This window comes from Amblyomma mixtum, chromosome 4 (genome assembly GCF_055824585.1).
Source record: "Amblyomma mixtum isolate Tamu chromosome 4, ASM5582458v1, whole genome shotgun sequence".
Classification (NCBI taxonomy): Eukaryota; Metazoa; Arthropoda; class Arachnida; order Ixodida; family Ixodidae; genus Amblyomma; species Amblyomma mixtum.
In genome coordinates, this window is record NC_143015.1 from 83,447,686 (window position 1) to 83,462,174 (window position 14,489).

At 44.5% G+C, this 14,489-nt stretch overlaps 1 protein-coding gene across 1 annotated transcript in view; it reads left to right on the forward strand.

Moving 5' to 3' along the window:
- The first annotated feature begins 781 nt into the window (after positions 1 to 781).
- LOC149347233 (sodium-coupled monocarboxylate transporter 1-like) overlaps positions 782 to 14,489 on the forward strand; it is a 30,217-nt gene continuing 16,509 nt past the window's right edge. The window contains exons 1-8 of the mRNA XM_089541530.1: positions 782 to 1,120; positions 1,728 to 1,793; positions 2,618 to 2,669; positions 5,443 to 5,510; positions 6,326 to 6,483; positions 7,004 to 7,144; positions 12,938 to 13,067; positions 14,128 to 14,216. Of these exons, the coding sequence (XP_089397656.1) occupies positions 782 to 1,120; positions 1,728 to 1,793; positions 2,618 to 2,669; positions 5,443 to 5,510; positions 6,326 to 6,483; positions 7,004 to 7,144; positions 12,938 to 13,067; positions 14,128 to 14,216 (1,043 nt within the window). The remainder of the gene's footprint in view (positions 1,121 to 1,727; positions 1,794 to 2,617; positions 2,670 to 5,442; positions 5,511 to 6,325; positions 6,484 to 7,003; positions 7,145 to 12,937; positions 13,068 to 14,127; positions 14,217 to 14,489) is intronic.

Here is a 14,489-nt window from a genome sequence, read left to right on the forward strand (position 1 = left end):
TCTCCCTGTCGCACACCACGACGACACTTACGTTGCAGGCGCAGCAGGGACGCCGCTTTTGCGGTTATTCCGCGATATGACACGAATTATTTCGAGCACATGCTGAGCAGCAGAAGTTTTTTTTTTCAGACTTTTCAGACCAATGTGATACGTTCAAGTCGCCTCACAAATGAAAAGTTTTTAAATGAGGGCAGGAACGCTCATTATTGACACAGTTGGAGGACCACATAAAGCGACAGAGTATTTTCGTTTCATTGTGTACGTTTCCGACCCAAAAATATCCCCCCTAAAAGTGCAGCTGGAACTGGACGCACACAACATAGGAGTGACGCTGTCTGGTGTAAGTGTTGGGGCACATATGCTCGAAACAAGAGCGAAATTATAGCACACTAGTGCACTGAAGTGGTAAGAGCCCTTGTTCCCAGACAACTTGCAGATTTGAGCTATTTCTAGACTTGGATTTCCTGCTTTGAGCAGCTGTAGGTCCCTCAAAACAATGCTCTAGAATTTTCGTAATTGTGTTCTAAGCATTGACTTCGCGGTTTGGATCTCGCTATTGTGTCGATATTAGAGAGGAACGTAGGTGGCTTATTGTGGACTTCTTGAGCAAATGGACAGGGTGGTTAGAGCTTCGGCGTATTAGGCACGCGAGTTTATGATGCACATGAGCTCTCTTGCAGCTTGAGAGTGCCCATTGAGTGCCCATTCCTTCAGTGGCTAATTTTCGAGCGTGTGAGTGGAAGGTGACCTGCGAGATTAAGAAAAAGAAATCCTGACGACCATGCATGTACTGGAGTATGCCCTCTTCGTTGTTCTGGCTGTGGCGAACTTTGCCGTCGGCCTGTACTTCTCCTTCCGGAAGCCTGCTGCCGAAGGCGGATCTGATGTGACGGCGAGCGATATTTTCCTTGGTAGCCGGAAGCTTAGAATACTGCCCCTCGCCGCCTCTACGGTGGCATCGCTCTTCTCATCGACTGGACTCGTCGCCATGTCGGCTTATTACTACGCTTACGGATGGCACAATTTCTATGGCGCATTGTTGCCCATGCTGTTATTTCCTTTTGGCACCAGAGTTTTCGTACCGGTGGTTTACAAGCTCGGCATCACGTCCATATTTCAGGTAAGTCCCGGAATGTGCTTTTACTCACATACCTACGCGCCAAACCGAAACTACCAGCAACATTTCGTTTATCCATAAAAGTGGGGTCCGCCGCTTTATATTTACAGAAACTAGCGTGGCATCTTCAACAGATTAAATAATTAGAAGTCAGCGCTCTTTTCACCCTGTCTCTATCGTCGCCCTTTCTTAATTTTATTTGCGCTGTTACATAAGTTACAATGAACCAACTAGACCAGCAAGCAAGCATTCTAGTTATAGTAACTGCTGCATATTTGCTCTCGTGGCTGTACACAAAGCATAAAATAATCACAGCATCTACTCCGGCTTGATGCCTGACTGCTCTCCGCTATAATGTAGTGCACTAAATTAAAATAAGCTATGTAATAGAGGGGCAGTATGAAGATTCCAGTTTCGGCGCTGATTCATTCGCCCTAGCTTCGCATAAATGCAGTGTTCTCAGAAATAAATCCCACGTATTGGGTGTGAAAATAAGTAGTAGCAGTGGGAGCGTAAGCTTCTTTCTGTGTTTCATTTCTGGACATCTGTGCTGTATCATTGGTGCTATAAAATGCTAATATGATTATTTTTAATCACACTTCCTCCGCAGTACATTCGTCTACGCTTCAACGCAAAAATTTCCCTAACGGCGTGCGCAGTCTACATCTTTATAACGGTGAGTGAAATCGAGCAGCTTTTGTGTAATACAATGATTTGTTTCGATGTGTATGGATTGAAAGTTTGTAAATAAATTTATACACCCTACAATAGGCTAGCTTTCAGGACGGGTCCTACTCCTTGTAAGCTTTTCCTGCACAAAATTTCATTTCTGTTCTGCTCTCACCGATTCCTTTATATTCTATCTGCGAACTGTATGTACTCCACAGCCTTTTCCAGAAGCTAGCAGGTGTGTGCCGTGAAGTTACAGTTGCTATGTTGTGTTCTGCGATCTTTCTCTCATACTTTAGTTTTCTTTCATCAGTATTTTTTTTCACATTCAGTTTACACTATAACTGGTGTTAAAACTCCTATGCCAATAATGGACACGATATGCAGTTCTACAGAGACAGCTATGAGGCCCATGTTTCCCGGTTGCATGGAACCGTAATTGCCGGTGTCGTAGCAAGAAGGAGGGTGAGCAGAAAAGGCATGGAAGAGAGGCACAGCAGGTGTGGTGAGCCTTGCTGGTGTGTCGTATCACTCTCGCCCCCACTAGTGATGCGACCGGAAGCGAGAGAACAGGTACAGCGCCACAAGATCGTTTAGTCTCACCCTCGCCTGTTTTGGTTGTTGAACCGGTCACGCCCGCCTTACATGGAAGAATGAGCGACAGTGCGTGAGGCTCGCATATACACTACCCTACCACTCACGTCAAACATAACTCAGCACCCTCCATCAGAATTGCAAAACACTTCGACTTTCCTCAGCATTCCGCTGCTGCAGAGCTGTCAGTGAGATTTTTATTCCAAGGGTAAATGACTCGCTTTTTTTTTCTTGCAGCAATCTGTCGCAGCCATATCCATCTCTGCAGCGTCACTAACACTCGTAACCGGTACAGTATTTTTCCTTCACTATTTTAAGCGCAGGCGCAAGCATCGACACCTAGTCACGATGACGTGTCGTTGAAAAAGAGTTTGAGGAAGTTGTTGAATCGGAGACGAATTAAGTAAAAACCTAGTAGACTGTACTGCTAGATGACGTCCCTACCAAGGTGCAGGTGAAGGAGGCAGGCAATATTAATTATGAAATCAATTCCAGGATAACAGGTGAGAGCAATTATTTGTACAACAAAGCTATACAATAATTATTAAAGCGATATCCAGTAAACGCGAAAAAAATGAGTGCACACAGACCTGCCCAAATGAGGAGACTAGAAACTGACTTCACTACATCTGCCAATACAGGCAACGTGCAGGATTTAGAGGCACACAACAAGGCCAAGTGGGGCTACAGTTGAATCGGGAAGTGTGAGACTAGCTTAGATTTGAAAACAAAGTGAGTGAAAGTGGTCACGGAGAACATGAGCATGTTTGTCGTTGGGGTAAAAGTACTTCATGAAGCGACACCCTCTTCTAGCTCCAGAAAAGAAGGCCCAGCAACGCGACCATAGCACAGAGGCGATGGGTGACATCATTATGAATAAAGTCACGGAGGATGGATTTGTTGCACGAAGTAGAGAAGCTAGGCAGAGTTTAAGCAAGCTCTCCAGGAAGCATAGGATCTTATTAAAAAACACAAGATTTTGAACGTACGGAACAGCACCCACAAGTTAGCAGAAGTCGACCTATTGGAGTCGATAACCCCTGAGTTAAGCAACACAAGCAAGTAAAATGTGAAGATTTAGAATGTATTAAAGCATAACAAAAGCGAAGAAGCCCTAAGGCAGGAAAGAAGACCTAGCCGGGGCTAAAACCAGACGTACTATCACGATGAAAATAAACGCGAACAGCGCGGCGCCTATGCACTCCACTGTTCGAATTTCTTTTGATGGTGCTTTTGCCTGGATGGTAAGAAAAAGACTTTAGAAGCATCCTAGAATACATCATAGCATCTTTTTGCTACCACCGAAGTTAAAGCGTGTTTAAAAGAAATGCGAACAGTGGAGCGCCTAGGCTCCGCTCTGTTCGCATTTATTTGCACCGTAATAGTACGTGTTGACAGATGAGGAACGCAACGTCACTCAAAATTTGGAGCGGATGTTTGAACTGGCATAAAAAATCTACGACTGTAACTAAAGTATTTGATGTATTCTTGAGACTAAAAGCTGAAGTGCTGCCGATCAAATGGGAATTCCATGCGTGATGAAAAAAGCATTACCAAAAGTGTAACCGGCACTACACGTGGGTAGACTGGCAAGTGGACATAAATTAAGTACAGATGCTTTCCAGGGTTTCAGAGGTATTGCTTTCAAAAATATTCCCTACCTTAATTCAGAATGCTAATGACTTGACGTGCACCAACGGCATGCAACAAAGGCAATGTAGGGTCGTCCCAAAGACCCAACCGATGCCTAATGCTACCCGTGCGAACTACGGCGGACGGATCGCACGGCCGCTGGCCAGTAATTGCTGGTGGAGCATGCCAAAGCTGTGACCAACTACTAGGTGGTCCAGGAGTAGTGGGACCTTTCCTTACAAAAAATAACAAAGGTTTCTTGCAGCCGCAGCTACTAACCTTAACCCAGAAGACAGGTGACGTCATAGCCTTGAAAATTCGTGCAGTACTCATCTTTCTGTTTTGATTGCAAAGTATCTGAAAGAGTAATCGCTAATGCAGTCAAGGCAACACTAAAAATCAATCGCATTAACGCATTGCATTGTTTTAGAAAAATGTACTAAACCTTGGCTTGCATTGATAGAATCGATGGGAACATTCAGAATTAAACCAAATTTTTGTACAGGCTCCTCAGATCAAGGAATTATTCCTTCCAGGCAAACATGTGCAGTCGTACAGACATTGCGTAACTAGGCGTGGAAGAGGCATAGGTAAAGGTGCAAGAAATTACTTGGACCGTAGAGGCCACCATTCGCTCCCAAAAGAGAAGTGATCGACTACCAGTTGAGAGCGTGTCAGGCATGATTGCACAATCTCTCGTTTTTTCAGGCATTGAAAGAGCGAGAATATCAAGTATAGACATGCAGTAGCTTGTAGGGGCCAGCGAATTTCCTTAGGTGTAGATAAGAGTGTGCACTAACGTTTTAGGCCCATAGTGCTACCTCAATTTTCATTACTATCCTTATCATCACTATTACTGCGCCCGCTGCAGGACGAAGACCTCTCCCCTATCTCTGCAATTAATAAAGCCCAGTGCCAGCTGCGCCCATCTTGTGCCCGCAAATTTCTGAATCATGCACGCGGATCTAACATTCTACCACCGCCTGCTACGCTTGCCTTTTCTTGGTATCCAGTCTGTTACCCTTAACGACCAGCGGTTTTCTTGCCTTAGCATTGCATGCCCTGCCCAAGCGCATTTCTTCCAGATTTGGACTAGGATATCTTTAACCCACAATTGTTCCTTCACGCACACTGCCTTCCTCCTGTCCCTTACCGTTACAGCTTTCATTTTCCTTTTTTTTGGGAACATGTTTGTTATTTCCCATGTTTTTCACCTTCATTTACAAACTCTATACTGTGATCTGAAGAGACTACACTCTTCGTCGTCAATCATCTCATTTATTCACGCAATGTTTCGTGTAGCTTTTCCGTTTCTTTTATGCGCTGAAGGGGAAATTGGGCAAAAGTTCTGCAGTGTGATGCTGTGTCCAGTAAGCAAGAACAGATATTTCCTAAGCAGGCTATATCAATTCATTTTTTCTTCTTTTCAGTATTCCGCGTCCCCCTATTATGGTGCAACATTGCGATTGGCTTGTCTGGAACCGTCTACACAGCACTTGTGAGAGGAACTACGATTATCCTCTAATATAGTGCCTTTAGCGCGTATGGTGTTTCGTATTTTTCATATTGTCGCTTCGGTATGTAGTCAAGCACGCGGTTTTTATTGGTTTTTATCGGTTTTCGGTTTTGTCGTTGAAATATCTGACGTCCCTGTGCGGTCAAAGGTGACGTAAAGTTTGTATTAACCCTTTTTTTAACCAGCTCCTCATCTAGCAGCATGTGTCACATAAATGGTCGTCGTAAGAGGCCTTTGCAGAGGGAAGCAGCACAGTCCTCAGAAAAAGTAGAAATGCCGAAGCTAAATTATTGCTTGTAATGGTTTCAAGGTTTTTAGCGCCCTTACATGGAGTGAAAAAATCTACTTAACGAAGCGGCAGCAGTCGGTGCCACTCTAGCCAGTAGCGCTTAGCCAAGTTGTCCAGCCTTCCTACGTGCAACGGCGTGCTGGAATTCGCGTGTCAATGTCTCATAACTCAAGCCATTGTACTGAGTTCCTAACGTACCTTTGTATGACCATGCTTCAGGTTCCAGCACTTTAATTTTCTTCTGTTACCTACTGTAACTATAGCACCGCATAGCTAGTTAGTTGTGACATGCATGCCAGAAATACTGATCTTTGTCGGTTAAAACCCCGTGCTTTTCGGTTCAAACCGAAAAGTGCAACTCATAGTCATATGTTATATATTAGAGTTATCTATTCTTCCGGCTGCCGTGGGCCTAAATGCCACACTATGAAACTTTTGCGATGTTTCTTGCAAGACAAGAAAAGTACCTGCGCATATGTGATCTTTGTTTTATTTTTATTCTCATGAGGGCGGACTGCGAGGGGTTGTCTGGACTGACTGCCTGCAGTTTATAATCATCCTGGGCGCACCTATAGCGGTGATTACAAAAGTCGTGTTTGATTCCTTAAAGCCAAGCTCAACCATCCAGCCTATTACCGACCTGAACGTCGCGGACTACGTCGCAGAGTGAGTGCACTAGAAATATGTTTCTTCGTTCGTAGGGTTGTTAAGCATGTCTTACATCGCTTGGGCTACGTCTTTAGCACAATATTAGTGAAGAAGATTGTTAAGTCGATGATTTCGAGCAGATAACCTTTACCCCGCAATTTAAACACCGATGAGAAATACTTTTTCCTGAGAGACTGCGTTTGTCATTTTGGAAAGCACGGTTGTCGTGTTTTATTGTTCAGAGTGCCAATTGTCCTCAGCCATCTCCCAAATTTTGGAGTTTTAAAACCTAATCAATAGAATAAATAATAAACAAATACATAAAGAAAAGAGTTCGTATCGGCGAGCATATGCCAACAGTGCTTTGTTTCTAGTACGTTTCCGCTACGACATGTTTTTTAATCTGGTCTATATGACGACTCTAAACTTTCATTGTCGCGAATGAAAACTTCCCGTAATGGAGAAAAAGATGCGTACAAATTTGACATCTTCAAGTGCGTGTAATTTTAATAAGATTGCTTACGTTAGCTCTGAACAGTTACAGATTGGACTTTACGGACGATGAGAACCTCTGGACAGTTTTTCTAGGTTCTTTCACGGCACATTTATATCGAGTGTGCTTCGATCAAATTGTTGTCCAGAGACTCATGGCGTCTCGAACACTCAAAGAAGCCCAAAGGTAATCAAGTTACTTATTGTTATGACAGATTTTTTTTAACACTTTTTTCGTCAACTTCCATTGTTGAGAACATGCAACAAGAGCTGGGCAAATGCATTCATTTTTGCTTTTCCACCCTCATCCTCACTATTAAATCATTGGCCCTCCTTTACCCTCACCCTCACTTTGATTTCCTAGCCCTCCCTTGCCCCCGCAATCATCACTTTTAACATTCAATTTAGTTTTCCTTATTACAGACGGTTATGAGCAGATGACACTCAGTGTTAGCACCAGGCAGAAACTATGTTCACTGAATCTGCTTTCGGCTGTATCGAGCCGCGCGCATTTTACTTATCACTTCGCAGTTCTCCCTAACCAACAATGGCCGTAAGAAGTAGCATAGGGACTACGATCGTACTGTAGCCGATCACCGCTTACAGCTGGATGACGCCGGTACTTCCGGCAGGGGCTAAAATGGACTGTGCTGAGAGAATAATCGGGGCCCCGAAAAGCACAGAAAAGTTCTCCTGGAGCCCTCAGTAGCCGATAGATGGAGAGTTCGGGGATAATTTAAGCCAGGAAATTCTCTGGTAATAGACACTTCCCTACTTAATTGGGCCGACCTAATCACCGCTGCACACTCGATAAGTTTGAAGAGGGTGGAGCGGCAAACTATTTCACCCCTCGTGTACGATAAAGGACATTCGGACAGCTGACGGGCTACAGGGGTCATGCCTTATTAGTCGCAGATAGAAGACATGAGGTGTACATGGCCCACTGGACAACAAAAAACTCTACTTTGAATCAAGTTTCAGCGAAACACTATCCTACACCAGCTTAAGAGCAACAAGGTGGTTTCCAGAAAGCAGGGTATTGAAGGCTACGTGCCAGAGTAATTACAGTTACATATAGCAGACCAAAATTGGAGGTGACACTTAAGCTCCACCTGAAGTGCATGGGGCCATAGCGTAATGGGCAATTCCCACATATGCAGAATTGGTCATTCTCTACTTTACATTCATATATCCTTCGGAGTCCTCACACCACTCCGGCGCAGTGGTCAACCAGTGCGCCACTGCCCTGGGAAGGCTGCCATCGGTGTGTCTTCTGCGACCTACATTGCTCTTCCCGAGCGACCAATCTTTAACTGCCACGAGCCACGGTGGACAGTTTGCTTACAATCCGGTGGGCAGGTTGTGATGACGCCACAAGGTCACGTGACCTAGGTGGCCCACATGCCTCCAAGTTTGCTTATTTGGGGATTTTCATGAATTTTTCGCTCATGGTCAACGACGCTGACTACGTCGACTGCGACGCCGAATTTTCTGCGACAAGACCTCTATAACGCTCTCGCATTAAATTTTAGGCTCTACTAAGATTAACACACTGGTAATTGTTTTCTAATGGTTCAAAACAGATGCATAAGCATAAAAAATGTCACGCGATTGAACCAAGCAATAGAAAATTGCAAAAAAAGACGCAAAGACCGAGCTACACGGAGGAAAGAGTTCGAGAGTGCGGGAAGCGGTGCCATGTCCGCGGAGTGGCAGGGTCCGGTCGCAAGCAGCGTAGCCGGGATGGAGATGTTCGTCCGGTGCCAATGTGGTGTCACAGATGCTGCGAGCTTGGGCCGCACATCTTCGGGGACGTTATCACCGCACTAGGCGGTTCAGGCCCGGTCGGAGCTCGCTTGCCGGCCGCATCCTCGACTGGCTTCACAGATGTTGCACGCGCCGACTTCCTTCAAGCAATGGTTTGGTTTAGTTTGGTTTATGGGGTTTAACGTCCCAAAGCTACTCAGGCTATGAGAGACGCCGTAGTGAAGGGCTCCGGAAATTTCGACCACCTGGGATTCTTTAACATCATCAAGCAACAGCGAAAAAGAAGACTGCACAGGAGGGAGAACTAACAGCTGAAAATAGAATGAAACAAATAATATACAAATGATTGTCAGTTCTGAAAGGCCTGCCGCGAAAAAATATTGCTTAAGCAACTTAAGTTGCGTAAGCAAATATTGCTTAAGTTCAACTTAAGTTAGGGACACGGAACTAGCAATCGAAAGGAAAATGATAGGTGTAACTTTAAGGGACAGGAAGAGGACAGAGCGGGTCAGGGACTACACGCGAGTTAATGACATCTGAGCCGAAATCGAGACGAAGAAAAGGGCTTGGGCATTCCATGTAACGCAACTTTGAGGCCCACGCTCGCCCTCAAATCATGCATCCTTACCTCCTTCATTATGTCCTAAACACCTCTGCCCACCCTCAACGTCGCGCTCACGTAATTTTCTGCGACAATCCTCCCTCACCTCAACGACAACAACCCTCTTGACGTGAGGGTACGGACGCGCTCATGAGGGCTCGCCCTCCTGAGGTTGCACATGCCGTGCTGGAAAACTTTTCAGTTGTCGCTATTGTGATTGGTGATGCCTATATATTTTTAAACTGAAATATCATGTCCGAACTCTGGCTTCCTAAGACGAGCGGCCTTGCACACGAAGGGTTATGATCTAAGCATCAAAGAGTGTATTCAGACAATGGTAGGGAGGTTTGTTTTGTTCCATTGGGCAAGAAAACGCTGCCGTACATACATCATGGGATTGCAGTTCATTGTAGTCACTGTTATCATCATCATCATAAGCCTGACTACGCCTACTGCAGGGCAAAGGCCTCTCCCATGTCTCTCCAATTAAACCCTGTCTTTTGCAAGTTGTGGCCACTGTATTCACGCAAATTTCTTAATCTCATCCGTCCAACTAACTTCCTGCCGCCCCCTGCTACGCTTGCCTTCTCATGCACGGAATCCACTCCGTTACCCTTAAGGACCAGCGGTTATCTTGCCTTGGCATAACATGCCAACCGTCATCGCTTCCACTCACGGCATGCGCCGATGATACGCGGCACCGAAGACAAAGAAGTTGGCCCCTCTATGTGTGCTACCCATGCCCAAAGCCACGCGCCCATATTTATTTTTTTTATTTATTTATTCATACTGTTAACCCTCTGCATGAGGGTCATTACAGGGAGGGAAACATATACAGACACAAGTGCAATTCTCTTCGCTAAAAAAAGAAACACTCAAATGCACAGAATTACAGATTTGCACAGCAATCTTCCAGGAACGCGTTCACACCTATCACAAATTTGTCTACATCTGTTTGGTCCACAACGTCACTTGGTAGTTGATTCTAAATTTCTACAGCATCGGGAAAAAAGGAGTAGCGATAGACATCAGTACGTGTAATAATAGGCTGTAATACCTTACTGTGATTTTTCCGAGGGCAACGCTTCAGGGGAGGTGTAACATAGTGATGTTTATTGACTTTTACTTTATCATTCATTATCAGAAAAAAAAGTTTCAATTTCTGCTTTGTTCTTCTTACTTCTAGTGATTCTAACTGACACTCTTTTAGCATTGCTGTGACTGAATCAGTGCGGCGGTATTTAGAGCATATAAAACGTGCTGACATCCTTTGCAATCTTTCCAGTTTCCGTTTTAAACCCTTTCGATGAGGACTCCACACTGCACTTGCGTACTCTATGATTGGCCGCACGAATGTCTTGTACGCAATCAATTTAATTTCTCTAGTCGCATTCGGCAACTTCCTCCTCAGGAAACAGAGCTTCTGGTAGGCTTTTAAATAGACATTTTCAATATGGGTGCGCCAGTCAAGATTATTCGTTAATGTCACTCCCAGGTACTTGAAACACTTTACTTGATCTAAGGAATTTTCACCGATATTGTATCGAAACATCATAACATTCTGTTTCCTTGTTACTTGCATGTAATTAGATTTTTGGTAGTTTATTTCCATACCCCATTTCAGGCACCACGAGTTTAACGACTGAAGACACCTATTTATGTTCATCTGATCTGCCGGGGAAGCCACAGGAGAGTAAATTAAGCAATCATCGGCAAAAAGTTTCATTCTGACAGGCGATTCGACGATAGCAGAAATATCATTTATATACAATAAAAACAAAAGCGGACCTAAAACGGAGCTCTGTGGCACCCCCGACAGAACTTCACGCCTATTCGATACTGCACTTTCTATTTTGACGACTTGACAGCGGTTACTTAGATAGGCCTGAATCCATAGTACTATATTTTCAGCGATTCCTAATCTGCGTAGTTTAAAAAGAAGCTTATGATGCGGAACTTTATCGAAAGCCTTCGAGAAGTCTACACAGACCACATCTACCTGCTGACGTTCATCTATAGCCATGCAAAAGTCGTTCACTGTTTCAATTAACTGCGTCACTGTCGAAAGGCCGGTCCGAAAACCATGCTGAAATGGACACAATAGGTCAATTATTTCCAAAAAATGAAGGATGTGTTTAGCTATTATGTGTTCAAAAACCTTGCAACATACGGAAGTGAGTGAAACTGGCCTGTAGTTTTTTACAAGAAGTCGATTACCGCCTTTAAATACCGGAACTACTATTGCGCTGCGCCAGTCACGAGGTAATGAATGATCCCGCAATGACTTTTCAAATAAAATTTGCAAATAATATGATAACCACTCAGCATACCGTTTAAGGAATTCCGTCGGTATTTCCTCGGGGCCGCTCGATTTCTTCGGGTCCAGAGACAGCAGCTGCTGACAGATGCCCTCCCTATTGATGCGAATCTCGTGCATTGAGTATGGCAACGTGTAAATTGTTGTATGATCACTCTCAATGTCATTTTCATCCCTACTAAAGACCGACTGGAAGAAATCATTAAACAGATTTGCAATATCGTTTTTATCAGTCACCTCATCGTCCCCATCCATTACCTGTGTGATTGCGTTCTTTTTCGCTGAAAAATATCGCCAGAACTTTTGTGGTGAGCTTGTGAGAAAATTAGTCACTGTTGTATTGAAGAAAGTTTTTTTCGAATCTAATAACACTGTTTTGAGCTTCTTTTTGATGTTTGAAAGTTCTGTCGATCTATTTTTTTGCTTTCGTAGCCTTTCGTAGATACCGCTCTGCCGTCATATCCATGACGGCAGAGCGGTACCTACGAGCAGCCCACTTAAAAGGGTTCCTACACTTACGAAGTGTACAACGCAACAAAGTGGCTGTATCTCAACTCAGCGGAGCCAGGATATACAGAGCGAAAGCTATGTTTAGCATGGTTACACACGTGATGCATCACGTGCAACAAGTGCAAGAGCGAGCGTCCAGAGCAGCGGTCGGCGCAGCGGCGGACGTGACTGCCAAGCGCAAGAGCGAATCACGTGACACATCAAATGCCACAACTGGCTAGGAGGAGCGGCTCAGCAGCAGCCAGTGTAGCAGCGGACGTGACTGCCAAGAGCGCAGCTGTGGCGACTAAAGTGAAGGTGACGTCGAGGCACCTGCAACGCGCGATTTTGCACATGCGGCGCAGCTCCTGTTAGAGGCCAAATCTAAGAGCCAGATGACCTTCAAGCTCAGCATGGAGGAGTAGAGCACTTCGCTCTAAAAAGAAATAAGCGCAAGAATTCCAGTGTTGCCTGCCGCCAGCTTGCAGGCCTCGTCAAGCTGTTGCTACAGCTTTTTGACTGGGAGACCGTCAACACTGTGAAATGTTGAAAATAAAGGTGAATTGAATTGAATTGAACATCAGCCCGTACATTCACCTGATTGAAAGGGAGGTGCTATACTCCAGAGGCACGATATTGTGATTCTAACTGGGTGCGCATTGCCAGCATTGGTATAAATCCTTATTCCACGTTGACAGCATACATATGAAAAAGCGAACTAGATGTGCTCCTTACCATCTAAACCAAAAGTTATGTATGACATTAGATTTTTGAGTGGGAATAAATGCGCTCATATTTTTGTGCAGAACTGCCGTGACCAGCTCATTCATTGCTTCTTTCACTTACTGCTTACCTGTCTGGATGGGTGTGGCACTCACTGTATGGTTTCGAGGCTGCGACCCTCTGCTGTCCGGAGCCATCACGAGCATTGATCAAGTAAGCTCCACTCTTCACGCTGTCTCAAAAATGGTCAGCTCATAGAGGTTGTTGCTGTTCTCTCTTTTTTTTCCGTCACCTACGCGCGCATTATGCACTCTATAGCCTTCGTCTTACGTCATCGCCATCCCCATCGTATACGGTGATTTAAGGGCCCTGGTTTCGGCACTGCATAAGTGGGGGGGGGGGGGAGGAGGTAAACAACAAAGTACGTTCCTTGTCTTATTATGCAGTGAAAGTACAAATAGGAGGCATAGAAATGTTATACATTTTTATGGAACGGCGTGCCTCGTAAGTTTAGCGGGTAGAACATGATATCAAGACCCTGAAAACTGCGAGGTCGCATACAGAATTATTACCGCATAAGATATTGTACTCATGCAGTCAGAAATTACGCAAGCAACGCCCGTCACTCGTGTGCCCGAATAAAACATGAAGATTAGAAATCTCATGCGTAAAAAGAACATGAAGCCTTCTTTCATGTACCGCGCTCTTCCAAATGTAGCACTGATACTTAAACACGTTTTTCTGCCCGGTGTCAAAGGGTCGCAATTAACCCGCGACAACAACCACGGAAAATTTCTTCTCTTCCAGTATTCGTCAACAGCAGTTGTTTGGCATGGGGCACCAGAGCCGCTCATTATATAGCATGCTTAAACCTCTCACAAAAAGTTTATTTTGGTACGAAAACACCAGGTAACCGGTTGAACCCATCTTCACCGTAATGATTACCATTTCTGCATGCCACATCACTCCAATAACTCACAGCTTACTAGTGATATCACTCTTACCTAATACAGTTTGCAATAAATTGTTGAAATTACACTCAGTTGGCCAGAATACGTACCCATGAAAGGAAAAAAAATTACCAAAGCAACTCCCTCCGAAGAATACTGCATATTTTAGTGGCCAAAAAAACGTTTACATGCAGCGACAATAATTAAACTAGACGGCAACGTCTTGAAAAGGCTTTGACTTCTTCATTTCAATCTTTAGAGTTATAATAAGAACAAAAGCGAATTTTAAAATGCATCATTACACTTTTTCTTACTGTGTTCAGATACTGCCGCATTACGTAAAGACCCACATGGTGCATGTACCTGGACTTACCGGGCTTTTCCTCGCCGGTGTTGTCTGCGCCGCAACTAGGTAAATACCCTGAATTCATTTAGCCGGATGCAAATGCGTATTTCACTTCCTTTTGAACGGCGAAATAATTTCAGCTGTTTTCGCCCTTTCTGACTGTTGTGCTTTTTTACTGCGTTGTCTGTATGCTACTGCTTCATCGGTCGCGCAGTCGCGTATACCCAGACGCGCCGCAGTCCGTATATCTTTAAATACGTGTTAATTGTTGGCACTAAATAAAGCTGCTGTTTTGTTTGAGAAACAATCCACACTCTCTAGTACAGAACGAATCGACAG